Source organism: Vanessa tameamea, chromosome 28 (assembly GCF_037043105.1).
Source record: "Vanessa tameamea isolate UH-Manoa-2023 chromosome 28, ilVanTame1 primary haplotype, whole genome shotgun sequence".
NCBI classification, from domain to species: Eukaryota; Metazoa; Arthropoda; class Insecta; order Lepidoptera; family Nymphalidae; genus Vanessa; species Vanessa tameamea.
The window spans coordinates 1753942-1775775 of NC_087336.1; the positions used below are offsets into that span (position 1 = coordinate 1753942).

The 21834-nt window shown below is 32.5% G+C and overlaps 2 protein-coding genes across 2 annotated transcripts in view; both read left to right on the forward strand.

Annotated features, from left to right (window-relative positions):
• The window catches only part of LOC113396755 (chorion class A protein Ld2/Ld41-like), a 207844-nt gene that overhangs the window by 48881 nt on the left and 137129 nt on the right, over window positions 1-21834 (forward strand). The gene's annotated exons all lie outside the window — the stretch shown is intronic.
• Window positions 765-21218, forward strand: LOC113396800 (ornithine decarboxylase antizyme). Its single transcript, XM_026634853.2, is given in 8 exon segments — window positions 765-1065; window positions 13423-13524; window positions 14410-14416; window positions 14418-14514; window positions 15933-16051; window positions 16500-16595; window positions 18998-19110; window positions 20922-21218. Coding segments are annotated over 8 exon segments (789 nt in total). The 5' UTR covers window positions 765-964; the 3' UTR covers window positions 21076-21218.

Here is a 21834-nt window from a genome sequence, read left to right on the forward strand (position 1 = left end):
AATAAACGAGTAATTGTATGTGTTTATTTGAGTGCAGTGTAAATCAAAGTGGAGTTATGACGTTACATGCCTTGCCGGCAACCAGTTACATGATACAAGAACAAAGGTTTAAAAGTATCGAATCAGCAACGAAAAGTATGCCATCTTTAGTTTTTCGGAATCGGTAAGTTTATATAATTTAATCGAGCGGAATATAAATCGATAATATCAACTGCGGCGTGGTTTCTACGCAACACTATCGATCTGTTTGACGTATTGTGACGTAACACGAACATAGTTTTGTTTTGACTAACGAATTGACAGATTGTAATTTCACTTTCAATTCGTCAGTTTGTTTATGTTTTATGACGGTATTCTCGTATCTTAATTATTGTTATATTTTTTACTATGGTTAAAAATTTAACATGTACATTTTTTAATATGTATTTTGTGTAAATAATTATGATTATATATTTAGTTTAACTAAGAGTATTGTAAATATCTTAAAGAGTTATAATAATTATGTTTAATAAAAAAATAAAATTTATGTATTTGTAAAAATAAAATATAATTATTATATTAGATAGATAAATTATTTAGTTAATTTTTATTCGTTTACTTTACTTTATTACAAAGGACTAACTTTGTTCAGAACAAAAAACGGAACGAATAGAAGTTAACGTCACGTTTCCGGCGGCCATTATGCGTGAATATTATAATGCGGCTAATTTTAGACGACTACAAGTAACGTGTTCTTTACTTAGAAACGAGGTACTTCCAGATTGTGCCACAGAGGGTTTCGGTGACACTTCTAGTTATTCAGTTGACTTCTTACATTTTGCCAGCATTCAGCAATCATTCTGCCATTGTGAAGGAGGCGTTTTCGCTGATTTCTTTTGCGCTGCGCAATTTATTCGCGAGAATCTACGGCACGACCGTGTTTTTGTTTCAACGTTTAGTAAAGGCTTAACTACGTTTTATCAAGATGACCAAGTTGATACAACAGTTAACTTTTAGTAGTAGTAATTACTACGATGTCGCTGGCATTGTCTTCGAACCCGAGACTTTGAAAGCGAAGACTTATCAGTAAGTATTATATTATTTATATGTTATTTTGTTTGTGTTATATAAGAATATTTTTGGTTTTTCTTTGTTTGATAGCATCAAATACGATTATTTGTACTGTCCTTGATCTAATGTGATACGTCATCAACGTCGCACCATTATGCTGATTAACAAAGTACCTTCGTTTAACGAAGAAAAAAAAATAAGGTTAGGGTAGAACGTGGATCGTTGGTATTACGTATACTTTTAGTACTTTCTCAATAAAGATATGACTTCAGTATACGATTCTAAAAAGTTAATATAAATAAATATGCTTACTCATACACGATCCGGTTATATATAAACATTGCTTAATATTCTATACGTAGGTATAATGTATTTTGATATATATTTTCCTAATTGAATAATTAAAACAAATTTCATCATATATATAAATTTATTAGTAAAATAAAGTCATTTCGATCTTATGTATATATATATTTATATATAATAAAAATTTAGTGTTCTATTAACAATAAAAATTGTTCATGAAACTTTATCAACCATAATAATGGATTAGACTTGATTTATATAAAATAAACTTATTTCATGATGACTTTTCTTGAAAACATTACTAAACTAAGTGAGTTAATATTGGAAATTACACTCAAAGCGTCTCTGTTACATATAGCTACCAACATAATGTTAAAATAACATTTAAAACTGATAATTGGGTTACTATGCATTATTTTTTAAATATGGAATGGAACAATGTGACTTGAGGTCATGTTAATTCTGGTCAAGAAAAATAGAAATGTGATAAATTGTCCTTAAAAGTAATAAAGGTTATATTTGTTTATTAGGATACAGGTTCTATAGTTCTTTAGTGTTTTAAAAGTTTTTAAATTTAGAATTTATCAACACATTTCAAAATAATTTCTTTTATTGTGCCACATAGATTGTGCAAAAAAACAATAACAAAATAAATCAGTTAACTTATACTCACATATGTAATATGTAAACACTACAAAGATCTAAGGAAATACAAATATATTTCTAATATTTGTGGTTTATCTATCAAATTATTTACCTAAATGTACCGCAGTCATTACAAGATTATGTGAGGTAGTGACAATTGCAAATGATATACAGTTTTTTTATTATTTTTTTTTTATTTCATTTCTATCAGTTTCTTTTACAGATTATACAAAATTTAACAATTAATTATAGATATATGTGTAATACAAATAGATGTATGTGTAATACAAATGGTACTAATAAAGAGTAAAAAAATTGTGTTCCTTCAAAACTATAAAAACAGCAGTTACTTTGTATAAAATTTGTTATTAAATTAGACTAAAAATAAATTTAATGTCATTATTAATGATTAGGGTTGCCATTTATCACTAGTTAATGTAGATTATAAATATAATTTGCCTAAAGTCAAGGAATTAAAAGAGGTTTTACTACATTTTACTTTATATTTAATACAAGAACAACAGATTCTAAAGTTATAGTATTATTAATATCATTGTATTAACATCATATATAAAAATGGATTTTGCTATGTATGTCTTAGTTGAATAGACATCAACATATATGTATTTTAATATAGCAGGTTTTTATACAACTGTTGCAACATATATTCTATATCAACATAGATAGCATTTGATTTATCCATGTAGCCATCCATAGAGCATGACAATTAATACTGGATTTTGCTAGTAATGACATAAAATCAAATGTCTGTATTGTGATATTTCCTTTTAAAATACTAGAACAATGTAACTATAAAGATATTTTAGTATAATATCTAGTCCTTGATGTACTGAATTATCTGATTAGATTAAATTGTTACACAGAAATAAAGTATACATACAACTCGCATAGACAACTAGGCAGAGCTGTAAAACAGAAAATTACTGGAATGGCAGGAACTTCTTAAATTATGACTCCTTAAAAACTCCTTAATGAACTTTTTACTGGAATCATAACAGTGTCAATGAGTAACTGGACAGATAGGGTTGCTGAGCCTTAAGATTAAAAATTTAGACCCGGTATTTATTGGAACTGAGTGTTTTTGCATTATGATCTGTTCATAAATATATTTTTAAGACGATCTGTATTGATATCTTCCAAGATATCCAAGGGTTAACTTGTCATAACAATTTTATGCTTGAGTCAGAGATAATGACGGTAAAAAAAAACCCATGATGATAGATATTTTTAAAAGTAGTGTTATATAAAGGAACTACTGAATTATTTTTCCTTGAGTAAAATTCTTATGGTATTGTGACCAGGATAATGTAACAGTAGTCATATATTTCAATAAACCATCATTACATAGTATAAAACAAATTTGCTTACCGCTGTCTGTCCCTATGTATGCTTAGATCTTTAAAATTACACAACGAATTTTGGTGCGGTTTTTTTAAAGAAATTGATTGATTCAAGAGAAAGGTTTATATGTATATACATGCACAATATACTAGTGAAACTCTGAAAATTTAATAGATAGATAGATAGACGAGATACATCAAAATAATGTACTAGAGTATTGTACACCCCAAAAAGATCTTCAACAAAAATGTCCGCGATGTTATATGTCTATTTCTTAGGAATAACCCACAATAACTATTTTTTATCCTTTACTTTTTACGAGAAATAATGGCTCATTTTCGAAGCGATTTTAACCAATACACTATTAATCCTTATCCAATTAAAGTACCTTTAATTCATTCTGCATTAATATAGATCAATATGGCACTTTACAGCATGTAATTTATGTGTATATTTTCGAAGATATTACAGATTTAAAACAGCTGTTTGTGTTGTCTAACGACTGAAAAACTGTGAACGTTGTCAGACATTCTGAAGTATATTTAACGGCAGCATTGCACCCGTGCGAAGCCGGGGCGGGTCGCTAGTAAATTATAAATCAAAGTTGAATTTAACGTAAACAGATCATCATTATTAATATTCATTAATCACTAAATTACTATTGTATGTCAATGCTGGCCAATTCGTTGGTCTTGAATATACTACGTAATTGTTATTGAAAATTAGAAAAAACATGTTTCGTTTTTTCTTTTTTTTTTTTCAATTTTTATTGATAACAAGCCAAAAAAGAAAACAGTCTGAAAAACAAGCGAAAAGGGCACTGAACTATCTGGTCTTTGCCTGTTTGTATAAAGATTCAGAAAGTATTATACAATGGACTTTAATTTCCTTGAATTGATTCTGCTCTTGAACAATTTTTCCTACGGTTTTGATATTAGAATATGACATTAATAGGCTCATTAAAGGCTTATTAGAAAAATGTCAAGCCAATACAATACTTAAATGCAACTGAATAAGGTTCTAAATTGTGTACAAATATTACGTTCTTAGTCTTTTATTTGGTTCAATTAATGCTGATTTGACCTTGTATTGAGTATGTTTTAGAATGTATGCGTTACGTATGTACATGCACACGTATATGAGTGGGGATAATTTTGAATGTGTGCGTAAATTTATAATGTTGTAATTTTCTTTAAGTATGAAACAATTCGATGCCTTTTTTTTTGTAAACGGAGTGGAAAATTTCCGTTTTGTATATATTTACATATTATATAAATTGTAACTTGTTCGATTCTCGTTAAGCACTTTTATCATTACAACAATATCATTTGTTTTTTTTCTAAAGCAGTCTGGACATCTGTCGTAGTTCTAGAAACATTTTGTTTTTATTTATCGTCTTCATGGCGTCTAGCTAACTGCGCAAGAGATATAGTCTTGCGCAAGTGTGTGTGTATAAACACAGGTGCATACTCTACGGAATTACGAGGCACAGAAGTGTTAACACTACTAATATATGAAATCGGGGCTGATATTGAAAATTTTTTTCATAAAAATTCAGTGAGTTCTATTCATCCGACTCTGATTTTAAAACGAAACCTCGGGATCTGCAGCCTTATAACGTCAGGCCAACGAGATAGTAAAAATTACGTAGAAACTACATTACATTGTTACATATTAGGTAACAGTTGACAGTTACAATCGTCACAGCAATAGGATCTCGTGGTTTTTATTGCACAGATAATATTAGATCTTGCTTTTTACGATGCAAATAGTTATGGTTAAAGGCGATGAAGCTACATTCATTCGTCTAATTATCATATTAAAAAAAATGCTTTGTCAATTTAATGTTATGTATTAAATTATGTATTAAAACCAAAGATAATCTAGATTGAATTAATTTACAATTATTTTTTAATTCTCCGCTTAAAATAAATAAAAATACATTTATTAATGATATACCTAATTAGTATCATGTTTTCCGATTTAAGCAATAGTGTGTTCCTATCTTGGTGCTTTTTTATCTTTTACGGATGACAAAGGCATTAAGGAAAAGCATTATTCAGTATTTAGCCTACGTATTGTTTCTAATTTGATAAAAAAAATCGTAATATTACGTAACGTAGTCTAAGATTTCAATGAAATATATACATTGATAACATCGTATTCCATTCGCTAAATGAAATGATTGGTGAGATGACAACAAGGGTCCGCGTGCAAAACAGTGGTCTGGCGATATCTATTCTATACATATAATAAAATTGGAGTGTCTGTTTGTAATATTAAAATAATGGCATTTTGCTAAATTTTTTTAAAATTTTTGCTTGTCTGTCTGTTTGTTCCGGCTAATCTCTGGAACGGCAGGACCGATTTTGACGGGACTCACTGGTAGATAGCTCATGTAATAAGCAGTAACTAAGGCTAATTTTATTTTAGAATTATTTATAAAATAATAATTAAGTCCCGCTGCAATGACTATATACCGTCCAGTACCACGCGCAGCCCTCGCACATGCCATCACTCCGCCGTCACGTCGGGTGCCTTCTACCGACGACTCAATATCACAAAAGCTGCCAAATACATAATTAATAAGTTGTAGTAAAATCTGCGAACAGAACAATAACTTTTTGTTAAATTCAAACGCACACGAAGTCGCGGGCACAGCTTGTTTATAAAATTTTTGTAGTACCAAAACGCCCTAAGCTTAAAATCTAAGATAATATTACACCAAAAGACCAATGTCCCTCGCTCACCATTTAAATAAACGAGACGCAATGTATAATTTACTCAAAAATGTATTTAGGCTGTTTTAGCATCAGATGAGACAATTTCACTTTTTATTATCACTACGAAATACAAACGTCTCAAGCTTTGGTACTAAAAGTGAAATATATCGTCTCACAGTAGTTAAGAGACTGGCTAGTCTAACTAGTATTCAATGATTCCTTGCTGTACGCATTCTAAACAGGTTGTCGTTTAATATGTTATATTTAAAAAATATATATACGTGTTCAGTATTTGTTACCTAAATGAGCATTATTTAGTCTGGGAAAAGGCAGAGGTATTTTATTATAAAGCCTTCACGTAAAATAAATTCGGTCCTACCTAGAAAAAAAAAACGTTACAAAGCTCGTTTAAAATCAGTTTGCATTTTTACTTAAAGTCTTAGTTATTCTTTTCAAGGCGTAATATAGTCATTAATTCTGTTTCGTTATCAGTGTCGTCAGAAGTGTTTTATTAAAACAATTAAAGGATTACATTCTACTGAGAAAATTTTATTTATTGTAACTGAATATGATATGATTTTATTTGAGCTGTAAAATTTTGTTTGCTTATACTTTGTGGTTTCAATATCATAACATTATGCAAATACAACACTTACATTCATTTTCTACAAATATTACAAAGATTACTCATATTCATATATACTTAAGGCATTTATGACATGTAATTTAACGTATTTGACATTCAAATTTCAATACAATTTCTTCGTTTAATTAAGTGATTAATTGCAAACTTGTATTTTAAAATCTTACATGACTGTATAAATAATTCCTTGACCGCCTGGTACACGAAATTAAAAATAAATGTAAACATTTCTCGCGCCAATTCGCTCACGTCATTTTTGTTTATTTGGGTTGGTTACTATTTATCTAGTCTCGATGGTGAATTGCAAATGGCGGATTATGAGCAGCTGACTTTTATATATGAAAGCGAAAACGTGAATTCGAATAAATTAATACGTCTTTGGTACATACTAATTGTTTTAAGATTAGATTGTAATCTAAATTTTAATTATATCTTACCCTTGACATAATAGAAGACAATAAAGTGATTTAATGTTGCAATATTAAAAATATAAAGTATTATTCCTTTTTACTGGCGTGTTTTTTATTTTTCGTGATTTACTAGTAGATAAAAATCTTATTTTAAATTGCACTACAGAAGATAAAAGCTTATATAAAATGACAAGTACCAATTTTTTTATTTAATCTGTGGTGAATTTACAATCGTTATAAATACCGTGGGAATACATACAATAATTAACACTGTAATATCATCAGATATTACAGTATGAATACTGTTCGAAGTATAACATATTAAATTAATATATTTATACAATTAAAGTGTATGGCATCGAGTCAAAATGTCGTAAACCCTTGGCGAGAAAGGCGGCTCGAGAATATATTTGCTATTTAGAAACTGTTGTTATTCCTGGCTCGTATTAATCTTATATTAGGTTAACTACGTATCGATTTTGTCGATAAATCCATACGATAAACTGCAAATAGTGCTGGAAATTTACTTAAATAACTATTTTGGACTGATCGCAATTGAATGACTTTAAAAAAAAATTATGCCATATTTCGATGTAAGTTTGTCGGTATGTCAAATATGTTTTTGTTAAGCATTCATTTAGGTTTTGTTATTATTTTTTAAAGTTACTTGGACAAATAGGTCTTGTGCTGGTGGTTGGTTACAACAGCCAATAAACATTGCGGCTACCTTTAAATCGCCAATATCTACTAGGGAAATAAGATTGTCCTTTGTGCCTGTAGTTACACTGGCTGACTCACCCTTCAATTAGGAACACATCCATATAGTAAGAATTAATGTTTAGCGGTATAATAGGATATCTACCCAGACAGTCTTACACAAAGCCTAACCACCAATAGAATAATAAAAAGAGGTAATATATATCGAAAATTAAGCATAAATACACCCTGTTTCCAGAGACATACAGAGATGTAGGATACAGTTATCCGCATTGCAGTGGAGGCGTTTGAATAACGAATTCTCCTGTGAATCGACCGCGAAAATGTCTGGGTTGTCATATAAAAATGTAGTTTTTATAGGTTTTCCTTTAAATGTTATTTGGACGTTTTTACAAAGTTAAAAGTCGTTTACGTATTCCAAAAATAATTAATATAAATTTAATGCGTACAGTGAACATTGCAATTAATTTAGACCCTCAAATTTAATCCTTATGTCCAAAGAAGTATCTCTTGCAGTCTTCCAAATAAATTGTATTGCTACTACAAAAAATTCTTCGATATTTTTGCCAGATAACTTTTCGAGTAAATTAAAAAAAAAATTCAAGTAAAGTAAAATAAATTTATCACGTAAATGATAAATGTATTTGTTCTATATAATATCATATCTTTGGACAATTCGAATAAACTTGACCGATAAATGAAAGTCAAAAATATATACCAAGACAAAAATCAAAATGGCGGCCCTAGGACTGAGATCCCTTATAGATAACCTCTGGTTGAAGGATATGTTGATTGGTAAGAAGATTAATCTTTCACAGTTTTAGACTCGATGCTGATAAAATATCTAGAATAATAAAACCAATGTAATATTTTTAAGAATAAAAAAAAAATTACATTGGCTATTGACCGAAACGTAAATCATTTAAGAGAAAAAAAAAAGTTAAGAAGATTTCCATTGACGTCCAGATATCAATGTCATATTTGGCTTTTTTTTTTTTAAGATCATAAGAAAAATTGACATTGGCGGAGTTCTTGTAGGCCGAAATCGCAGACCAAAAGGCCTAACGCACAAAAAGCCTAAAAAATATTCCATTGATTTCCCGTTTCTTAACTTCACTAATATTTTTACACTTAATTCTTTTTTAAATAAAAATACACACGAATTATCAAAAGTATACGTAAACTACCGTAATTTTTATCGTCATCATACAACACTAAAGTAGAAACATCTTAGAGAAAGTACGACGTATTTGGCAAAGCCTCGGAGTAAACATTATTATCTGGCAAATGTTGGACTTGATGTGTTTAATTATATAAATTATATTTATGATGTAATTGTTGTGTAAATATTACATTAGATCTTATTATGTAGGAATTAAACGAACATACAAAGATTTGGCTTTGTACAAGTAAATGTATTTAAAGTTCTGCCATCTTTAAAGTTGAAATAAAAAAAAACATCTTTAAAATTATAAAACAAAACTAATGTCCAGAGAGCTTTCTAGAATCTGTAGGCTGTGCGTAATTAGTCTGTCAGGAGTCACGACTAAACGATTTTATAAATATGGATTGTGTTTAAAGTTAAAACAGTCGTTGTATTGTACGTGAAGGCTAAAATAGTAACAAGCACGTAAAATATATTATGCTAGTCTTGAAGGACAATTGCTTATCAAAATATTGAAAGAGATTTATCAATTTGCTTGTTTTGTGAAAAATTGTAATTGCCATGGACTCGGACATATTACGAGTTGTAGAATAACAAATATTTCAAAAAAATCTGGATTTAAAAGTCTCTGTTTTCATTTATTGTTAATTTGGGATAGCGCTTTAGGCAAATGAGCATACCCCGTTTCTCTAATAAAACTGAATAAAGCTCGGTTTCTATATTTAAAGAAAATTTATTGACCATCAGTAACCGATCTTTTTTGAGCTACGAATAATGAACCATTTGCTAAAAGTGTGACTATTGCATTAACAGTAGCGAAATATGTTTTGCCTTGTTTAGATTCGAAACATAATCGACTTCTATGCCTTTCAGTGGAAATCGTCCAGCCTTTCGAACGTGTTTGAAGGACAAACATCCAAACGTACTTTCATATTTATAATATTACTAGTTTCCGATTGAGTCTTTTTCTGTATTCCGTGTGGAGAGGGGCACAGTTTTAGATACCTCATGATGCTTTTCTGTATCCCGGACGTGTATCGCGAAATTTCAACAAGTTAAGTAGTTAAAACAAATGAACAAAGTCACTTTCGCATTTATAGTTGGGATTTTAGGTTGTTTTTTTTTTAATATGATTTTGTCGGATGTATAAAACCTTAACAGTACAACCTTCTTCAAGTTGTTTTATCACTTTCTTCGAGTTGTTTAAAGTTACAGCCTGTAAATGTTTAACTTTTGGACAAAATGTTCTCTCGAGGACGGCTTGAACTTAATTCCACAACGATGCTCCAGAAAGAAACATCAAACTGTTCATAAAAACTTGAGTTACACCCGAAAATGCATAAAAAAACACCTATACAATCCTCTTTCTCCTTTTTGATGTCGTTTTGAAATTTGAATAACATTGTCATACACCCACTCGGGTGCTGTTTATTATTATTTGCAGAGATTTTGGCGCGGTATTTAGTCCAAGACCGTTTTTTTCTTCTTCTATTTATTCCATCGCGATAATGTTTTGTCTTGTACGCTGTTAGTTCTATTTTTAAATTTGGCAAAGATCTTGATTCGAATTTTGAATCCAGATGTGTTTATGCGTATCAGTCTCGCAGAGGATACCTTCTTGATCGGACGTGAAGATAAATAAATAAAACATCGGTTATTAGTAGCTCGTAATATGCTGTATATGGCATACAGCATCGTGACTATTTATAGAAAGATACCATCGAGAATACGTTTCAAAATAAATTAATTATTAATTATTCTATTAAACATTCCTGTCTGTGATAATTGTGATTTATTAAGTATTTAAAATATAATAACTAGATTTAGTTTTTATTTACGTTTAAATTTTTTGGAAAACTTATTACAAAGATGGTCATCAAGCTTATCTGGTGAGTGTCTTGGGTATTGTTTTGCCGTTTTGATAATATTTTAATGTTTAGTGTCTGTGTTTTTTTTTTTGCTTGTTCGTTTAGGATTTGTTTTATTGTAATAGGAACACGTATCTAATTCAAGATGACTAGTAGCAGTAGTTCTAATTCGCTAGTGTTAAGGTTTAGTTGACTTTAAATGTTTTGGACAAATTTATTTCATAGGCTCGCTTTGATTTTTCCGTTATTGCTTTATATTACTGTTATTTACTTTATTTCTTTTTTAGGTAGTTTATTTATATCTAGTATAGCGCTATGAAGTGTAGTGTATTGTTTTTGTTTTTTTTTACTTGCTTTATGTCTTCGGTAACTGACTGTCTCGTAAGTGTGACTGACTTATAAGGTTGCAAATCTCGTATGTTTCGTGTTCAAATCTTGGGTGGTTCTAAAATCAAACGTATGGTATTCTAAAAACTAAATCTGGAAGATGCCAATGTTTACGTTTCCGCGCATCGGAAATTACGGAAAAACATTCGACCAGTGCCTGAACTCCTCGATATTACTAAATTGCCGTTTTCTCGAAATATGAATGAAATAAACAGAACATTCGGGCGCTAGATATTAATTAGGCTGTAGATCTTGAGATCAAACTCCAGATTGGGCTGATAAAAAATAATGGGTTTTTCTACTGAAAAAAACATCAGGAACAGCTCTGGAGCTTTTTAAACCGAACACCTGACGAACAGCTCCGCAAACGCGTGCAAAGGCGAGTAAATAATATAAGTGCCAACTTTTATTGTAATCAATCAAATGGCGGTGGTATTAGTCTCGAACCGTTATGCCAGTAGTCAACATCAATTTTATACATATAATATATATCCTCTGTATGTAGTTTGTTTATAAATACGGACGATACGAAATTTCTGTATTATCTTAGATTATGTTATCGCTTGCTGTTCCATTACGGCAGTTGAAGTAGGTAGTGCATTTTCTGTTTAACTTTGCATTACATTTAATCACATAAGAACTGTTTACATTATGGCATCCTTATATACAGAAAAAAAAAACTCGCTGAACAAGTCGTGACCGCATGGAATGATTCGAAGAATGCGTTTGCATTTGAATCACAATTCCCTCTGGGCAAAAATGTAACCAGAAAATAAACCTCTTTTTTTTCGCTGCAAAAACGCGTTACGCTTTTCCCCCACGTGGAAAAGGGGGGGGGGTATTGTGACTCGCCGCTGCCCAACACGCCGAGTATGCTGGTGTACCGGTACACCGGAATACCCACTGAAAAACCAGCTGTAACCTCCAAGTCTCTTCAGCGTGCGCCACGGGTTTGCTTTCGCATGCTACCGTGCAACCAGCCCCTCTGGCACTAGTAGAAGAAATAATTGAGGTGTTGTGATTTTAATAAAGGCTTTGGTACTGCTACTCCAAGATGCAAGTTTTTCAACTGCAAATGCGATAAATACATCATTTGGATTAAGAAATAATTTTGATTTTAATTAAATAAAGGAAAATACTTGATTAGCTTCACTTTTTTCGTGGCGGCTTGGGCTGTTACATACAATGGTGATACTTGAACCTCGTTGATTTATGACGGTGTAATCAAAAAATATAACGAAATATAAAATCATATATAATATTACTATGATACTTTGTGGTAGGACTTTGTCCAAGTCCTGGAGCCTATTGAGTGAGCCGGTGTAATTATAGGCACAAGAATATAACTATCTTTGTCCTCGTACACTGGGCCAATGTAATTTAAAAGCGGAACCTATAAAGTACTAAGTATTGTTGTTTAGCGGTACAATTTGTGATAAGTTCCAAAGCGCTGATGGATGTTACCTACACATCTAAAAAACGAGTAAATTTTACCAAATCTCAAAGCTATTGCTTATGTATAAGTAGTAGTATCATTTCGTTTACATTTATATATATATTATATATTATAAATAACGAATTTATACATTTATTATTATGACATACGTATTACCTAAATGTTTATGTAAATGACAATAATGAAATATACTGCAATGCTGTTAATGGCTTCGATAAGAGCGCTCTGTCGAAGTGTGAAGTGCAAAATCTTGTCCAACGACTCTTGGGGTTCTTATAGTATACCATTATTGGACATATAAGTGTTATGTGAATATGAAGAAACCCCGGCAGACGTTATCTTGTATCTGACTGTCCGTCAAATTTGTCCAAAGTTACCATTACATCCCCACCTTAAAAATGAAAATTCCACCATGAAAATGTTATAAAATAAACTTATCTTCCAAATATAAGCGTCTGGAGTCAGTATTTTTGGATTTGCGTTGCCAGGATGTGCCTGTATGTTTACTTTTCCAGGCAGCATCACAACCAAAATTATAAGTAATTCTTGTGTAGTTAATGTTAGTGTGACTCTGGATTCTTAGGCTGGTCTTGACTGCATTGGCCAAGTTATCCATTAAATTGATGTTAAAAGTAATAAACATAGACTTGTCTCTTCTTAAATACTGTAGCTATGATTTTTTATTATCAGTGGTGATGGCGCGTCCCTGAACGCGGCCGGTAGCAAGCGCACAGCTTTGTCGGCGTCGGACGCCGAGTGTTTTTCGCTGTGCCTGGGCGCCGGGCCTCTGTGGTGAGTATACTATTTTACAGCTTTAAATTAGTGTCACTAAATAAAACATTTGATTGCATTAACGTTTAAATTACGTCCAAAATATTTTAACAATGGTAGTATAACTTTAAGGGATAGAAATTATTTATAAGAACTTCCCATACAATAGCCCAATAACAGAAGAATTACGGATAAACAAAACTTAAAAAATTCCATATGATTTACTAATAGCTCTGCTATACTGTTAATTACAATAAGTTCTTGATTAATATATCTTCATTTATAACACAACACTATGCCAAATGTATACTTATATCTAACACTTCTATACTGATATTAAAAATGCGAAAGGAACTTTGTCTGTCTTTCTTTCACGAACAATCCACTGTCCTAAAATTTGGTATGAAGCAATTTTGAACTCCTAGGAAATACAAAGGCTACACTTTTATGCCTAATACCTTACGGCGAACTTTAAAGGGGGAAGTCCCTCTAGACAACTAGTCGAATTCTACGAATCCATAATGAATATCACACAATATGGAGTCATGTTAATTCGAGGTCAAGTTTGTTTAGTTATATTTTCTTTATTTATTCTTATTCATGTATACATACATTTTTAAATATAAAATACAAAATATATAAAATATATTTAAAAATATAAAATACAGAGGCCAACCAGTGGCGGGAACAGGGTCCAAGCCATCGGTGGTCAGGGCCCCAGAGAGAGGAACTTCCTCACAATACGCGCCGTGCCGAGGAGTACTGCCTTCTGCATCAGGCCCTTGACTCAGCTGCCTAACGAGAGCCTCTTAAGGTGTTGGTCGAGGCTCTTGTTATATTATTATTATGTTTAGTCGTCGTGCCGTTGGATTAGGTCATAGACTACAATATTGTTATACGAACCAGGTGGTCCTGATGTCCCTGCTCATGGCTCGGCACCGCCCGGAGGGGTGAGCAGCGGGGCTTCGAGCCCCGCAACACCGTCCACCCCCATCCACGACGACAACAACCGTGAGTTATTATTATTATATGAGCCTTTATACAACTTTTGTTCATGTCCCAATCATCAGATTTTTATTTGGTGTTTTTGTGTTACGGTTTGAAGGGTAAGTGAGCCGGTGTAACTACAGGCACAAGGGACGTAACATCTTAGATCCCAAAGTTAAGGAGGTGGCGCGTTGGTGATCTGATGAATGGTTAATATTTCTCACAGCGCTTATATTTACGGCCTAGTATAAGTGGTCTATTTGCTCGTCTCGACAATTACTTAAAATCAGACAAATATTAAATATCTGAATTCGATTCAACTGCAATAGGCTATTTGACAATGCGAAAAATAAAGTGTCAACTATCGTAATCAGTATGTATTATGAGTTTAAAAATGGTTATTTATCAACGAAAGTTGAAAATAATAATTAAATTATTCAAAAATCCATAAATATAAATGTATTTTTTTAAGCGTTTGTCACGTGACACAAACCGCTCCTGATTGGTCGGGTTTATGATGACGTCACTTGCTTGTTAACCTCGTTTGATTACTGTATGTGGATTATATGTGCCACAGATTACAATACAGGCAAGTGACGTCACTGACCCCATTACAGCGCCATATTGCCAAAGTAGCTTTTTCGCGCGCTATTTAAATATGGAATTTTTAATTTGATATTTTTCAGCAAATATGTACTAGAATTTAAAAAAAAACAACGTTTTCTGGGTTTACTTAACTTCTACTAAATAATATGAATTGGATTTTAAAAATCAGTCAAATAGCCTATTATAAGATTGAATATTATGAAATATATTTTTGTTGACGGATGAGATATTTTAAATTCAATATAGAAGACAAAATCAATCGCTTTGTAGGCGGTTTCAGTGATGCCACAAAAATTACCGTAATTATTTTGTTCTTGTCAATGTATTATTGATGGTTCTATAGTCATTTTTATTATCTACAAATCGTGTAGGATTTTCTATCGCAATATATAAAAGCAATCTGTTCGGCTCCGTCTGGGGGCGGCGGATCGTGTGAAGAATATTTTAACGCTTTTTATTGCGAGGCTCTTAGGAGTATTGTTAATTCGACTAAGATCTCCGTCTTACATGTGATAGGTCTTTATGAAATCCCGTCTGGGTAGGTACCACCCACTCATCAGATGTTCTACCGCCAAACGGCAGTACACAGTATTGTTGTGTTCCGGTTTGAAGGGTGCGTGAACCAGTGTGACTACAGGCACAAGGGATATAACATCTATCCATAACGAATATCATAGATAATTTTAAGCTCTCGATTAATGTAACTCAAAATAACAATTTTAGGGCTGATACTTTACGCTTTAGACGACACAAATATATTGCTGAGTCGTGTATAGTGGGCTGAGATCTTAATCTGTATGGTGAGAAATTAATATATGGAATATTTTTGTTCATAGGTGACTTGTTGAGCGCCCTTCTTTGGGCAAGCGCAAGCTCCCTGAGCAGCAGCGCGGAGAGTCTATCCACTGACTCAGTGCAGACCAACCCCGCACTACACCCCGAGCAAAGAGAAGCGGTACGTTTCACTATTTAAAAAAACTAAATAGTTAGTGTTAAAGGTCCTCGTGAACTTTCATCATTCATGTTATTGGACAAGGGCGGGAATAACTCGCTAATCATATATTCTAACACCAAATAGCAATACTGGTCTTATAGTGGTCTGGTTTGAAGTGTGAATGAGCCAGTGTAACCACATGCACAAGGGACATAACATCTTAGCTCCCAATGTAAGCAATGGTTATTATTTCTTAAAGCGCCAATGTCAATGGGCGGTGGCAACTACTTACCATCAGGAGGCCCATTTGGCCGTCTGGGCTACCTATTACATTAAAAAAAAAATGTCTGACTGTTGGGCAAAGGTCTCCCACTCTTGGCCTTTTGAGGAGAAGGTATGGAGCGTGCAGGAGTCACGCTGCTTTTGGATACACAATGATGATTAATAATAATATTAATTTAATTTACAGGTCATCGGTAAGATCTTGGAACGCAAGGACAAGCAACCAGTTAAGATCGAATTCAAGATCTTCCTCACAGAGAATACCGTTACTCGCTGGGAAGCAGTAAGTTATAATTTATTTATTCAAACAACCGACTGTAGATACATTTACAATTAAAATAATACATTAAAATATTACTAGTTGAACTTTAAAATATTTAAATAGTCAATGATGTATACTAATACTATAAATGCAGAAGTAACTCTGTCTGTTGCTCTTTCACGGCCAAACCACTGAACTAAATTTGATGAAGTTTGTTGCGACAAAGCTTGTAATCTAAAGGATATTACAACACTAATGATTTTTTAGTTGACTGCACACCTTGGGAATGAAATGATCGCCTCCAGGCTGCTTCAAATAACTAAAATATAATTATCATTGTACAAATTAATGGTAAAAAATATATATATATATATATATATCCCGCTGAGTTTCTTTCGCCGGTTCTTCTCAGGTCCGAGGTGCTAAATTCCGAACCGGTGGTAGATTTTTGACAATCAATAAGCAAGTGTAAACACTTCTATATTGAATAAAGATTTTTGACTTTGACTTTGAAATACATAGGCTTTTTTAGACTTATTATATCTTATACCAGACGACCACCCCTAGAAGTCGTTATATATATATAATAAACGTTATATATAAAATAAAATATTACATTAAGAAGAAACAGGAGTATTCAAAATTTTACAATTAATATAATAATCATAAACGCTGAAAACTTATAATGCCTGTTAGGTGGGGGGGGGGGGTTATTAGATGCCCTATGTCATTTTTCATATGCAATATTTCATGATGATCGATGCTGTAGTTAAGATGTATGAGCAGAACAAATAAACCGGATCGGTTAGACCGATTACAGATAGTATCGGATGTCTATCGAGGACCACGCGTAGTACGAACGCTTGTATGAACACTGAATAATTTCAGGATTAGTACTAAACAATTTGTTTACAGAAAAATCTTCTATAACGCTAGCTAAATATAATATATATATAAAGTACTAAATATATATTTATACAAGACATATATTTTAATTCGAATGATATGCGGTCGCTTAACAATAATTCAAACAAAGTCGCTTGTACTTGAGAGAATGTTTCGTATATTTATTAACAAAGAAATTTAAATAGGCGTTGCAACTCGTATAATTACTTAGCGTTATATAATTGTTTTGTATATTATATACAGTTATGTATATTTGAAAACAACATCGTTATCAAGTCAATGACCTAGTTTATACACGACATCTGATGATAAGTAAAGGCATTAGAGTTCTAATTTTAGAACGCAAGATATAGTGTTAAGTCATTACCCGATTCTGTTCAACATATAACGTATGTATATAGCCATGTATGGTTTAAAGGTCGTCTCCTATTTGTCCGGTTTTTGTGAGTAAATTTAAGCGAGTGCTTAGGATGAGAAATGTATTTAAAATGGATGCTTCCAGAAATATTTTGGGATAAAACATGACAACATGGCATTAGCAGCCTGTAAATTTCCCACTGCTGGGCTATGGCCCTCACTCCCTTTGAGGAGACGGTTTGTAGCATATTCCATCACGCTGCACCAGTACGTATATATAATATATACTTCACTAAAAATGATTATAAACAAGTACTCATGTAAAAGTTCATTTTAGTGGAAATAAAGGCTAATATTATTTTATTTATGTCTTTAAGAATTAGTGAGTATTATTAATTCGGATATCTGCGATTTGTGAGCTTTCCCAGTAGAACAAAAACGACCTCATTGATAGATAAGAGCTTATAACAACATGTCTGACCTTAAGAGCAAAATATCCGACCTAATTTAATGTTGAATATTTAAACATAGTTATAATATGTTAAAATAATTTGATAACACTGAAAAAAGTGCCATCTCTGAGGTTACCTAAGTACTACGTAAATTGGTCTAGCCATTGACAAAAAAATTCGAGGAAATACGATACTGCTGATCGATACGGTCTTATCTTTGATGCTAATTCAAAAGTTGATATGCCCAAATAATGGATAGCTGGGATTTGTTTATTAAACAGCATTTATAATAACATTCATTATCAGAAGTAATAGGAAAAGCTGTGCCAAGCATGATTCTTTCAGTAAAGAGATATCTCAATGCACAGTCGAGAGATATCTACTGTGTTTTACTCTGAACTAATCTATCAATGTATGGATATATTTCGTCATATTAAATTAGCATGTATATTTTTTTTGACGACCTCCGTGGTCGAGTAGTGTGTACATCGGTTTTCATGGGTACGCCACTCCGAGGTCCCGGGTTCGATTCCCGGCCGAGTCGATGTAGAAAAAGTTCATTAGTTTTCTATGCTGTCTCGGGTCTGGGTGTTCGTGGTACCGTCGTTACTTCTGATTTTCCATAACACAAGTGCTTTAGCTACTTACATTGGGATCAGAGTAATGTATGTGATGTTGTCAAATATTTATTTATTTGTGTAATTGCAGGTAGTGAAGGGTGGTACCATCTATCTCCGCTTACCGGGAGTGTTACAGTCCGGCAGCAAGGAGAGTTTCATTCTCTTGCTGGATTTCGCTGAAGAACGCCTCGGTTGTTCAAAGTAAGTAACTAAAAAATGAACTTCAAACACAAATTATAACACGATAAGGTACTCACTCATCACATGCTCTATCGACAAACGGAAATAAATTATTATTGTCGTGTTCCGGTTTGAACGTTTGCATTTGCAAGTACAGTATAAAAAATGATAAAATTACTAGTGAATTATATTGTATAATGAAACAATGCTATGGGACAATGAGAGATTAAAAACAATTAATATGTTTGTAAATTATTATTCTAACGGAATGTTACAAACGTTCACTTAAAGGAACTTATCGGTTAGCTTATAAATAATAGTTTAACATATATATTAAGCGTACAGAGAAATCCAAATATACGTAGTTCAGTATCCTTTATAACATGGCAGCAACAATGACATATTTTTAAAAAGTGGGTAGTTTTATTTTACATTGAAGCACTTGTATATGTCAAACTCATCGTTACGACCAACGCATTTAGAATTTATATTTAGAATCTAATATTTATTTAAGTTGATTATAAATTTTGTTTCAATGTTATTTAATTACGAGATATGATTTTTATTTCATCTACCTTTTTATTTTATTTGATTATTTCTCATCTACCGTCTACAAACATTAATCATTATACGAATTTTGTATAAATAGCGATGTATTTAAAATGAACAAATATAATTATTGTTAAACTTGAGCAGGGTGGTTACTCTGGGCGTCACGGTAGCATGCGCAAGCGATCCCGTGGCGCCCGCCGAAAGACGGAGAGGGTACCGCTGGTTTTTTAGTGGGTAAACCCGGCGTACCTGGGCGCACTCGGCGTCCAGGGCTCCGGGGAGTACACCCCCCCCCCCCCCACCCCACCCCACTTTCCATCACGTGGGGGAAGCGCGTAACGCGTTTTTCCAGCGAGAAAAAAAAAGGGGTGGTTACTCTGCCGACTTAATAAATATTGTTTATAACAATATAATGACTATGACGACCTCTGTGGTCGAGTAGTGTGTACACCGGTTTTCATGGGTACGCCACTCCGAGGTCCCGGGTTCGATTCCCGGCCGAGTCGATGTAGAAAGAGTTTAGTTTTCTATGTTGTCTTGGGTCTGAGTGTTTGTGATACCGTCGTTACTTCTGATTTTCCATAACACAAGTGCTTTAGCTACTTACATTGGGGTCAGAGTAATGTATGTGATGTTGTCCAATATTTATTTATTTATTTAATAATTGTTTCGATGTCCTGGACCACCTTCCGTTTCACATAACTAAGTACCAACGTAATGAGTTAGAACGAAAAGATGAGTCACATCATGGTAGTCAATATCGATGTTTGGTTACCGGATGTGCCTTTCAAAGCACGATCATGTTTCATAGATACTGGGTAAGAATATGTAATTTTAGTTGGTTTCTGAAATGATTTACGTTAATATTAATAACAAATTAAACAAAAACATATTGATTCGTAATCGATTCTGACGCATATCGACTATATCAGTTCCTGAACTTCGAATACTTGAGCTAAAGTGTTGCACGTTGTCTCGCAGAGTTTCGTACCTATTTGCGACTAATTTCTACTTCTACTAACTAAAATTAAAATATTCTTTATTCATGGGCTCATAAAAGTATTTTGAATCGTCATGTTACACTGTTGGATTAAATTTAAAGCTACCACCGGTTCGGAAAGTAGGTTATACTGAGAAGAACCGACAAGAATTTCAGTAGTTACTCTTTTCTACCATTTTAATTACAATCTTGTTTTCCAAATCGTGTTGGCAACAAAAATAATTTAATTTAATGTGGAAACGCAGCTTTAGTTTATTAACAAATTATTTATTTGTTTCAGTTGTATCATTTGCATTCTGAAAAACCGTTCGGACCGAGCCACACTACTCCGTACGTTCATGTTCATGGGATTCCAACTTTTACCACCAAATTCGCCGCTGATGCAAGATATCAACAACCCGGAATACGTATTCTTGCACTACAACATGCAATAACTGTCCTTGGTGTTGCCAGGTAATATTGTCCTACCATACTAGTAGAAAATATAGACACTTGAAAAAAATATATATTCGACACTTTTTCGTTTATCAACTAGCGGTAGTTTTTCGGTGTTGCCAAGGACAGTTTTCGACAGCTTCGTTATAATTAAAAGAAAAATATATATAAGTATAATTTTTCGTAATTTTTCTAGTAGATGTAGTTGAGAAGTTTAAATTAAAGCTGTCATTTTACAGTATTCGAAGCACTTTCTCGTTTAAAATCACATCGGGCTTGCATAGTGGTAACGTTAAGGCGCCAACAAGTCTAGTATTTAGGTATTTAGTATATTCTTATATTACTATGATTAAATTAGGTAACTTGTGTTTCGTTTGATTTCTTCGACTAGATTATTGTTTGTAGCAACACTTAGAACTGTCGATCGTTTTTGTCGTTAAGGAAGTCAAAGGAAATGTTAGTTGGTAGTTTATTTTTCTACTATAGCAGATTTGAATGAAAAACTATCGAGTATTTAGTTCAAAACTGAAATAATAGAATTTATTTCTTTGTTAATTATACTAATGGATATATATGTCGACGTGTTTATTCACCCACTCCGGGGGTAGAGCGAGAAAAAAAAACTAAAAAAAAAACTAAAAAATATATAAAAATCTAAAAAAAAAATGTTTGTAATATATACAGCTCCAATCCAGATATTGTTAGACACAGATGTTTTTGTACATGCGTCTATGAATGAATTTTTAACTTTTTTTCAA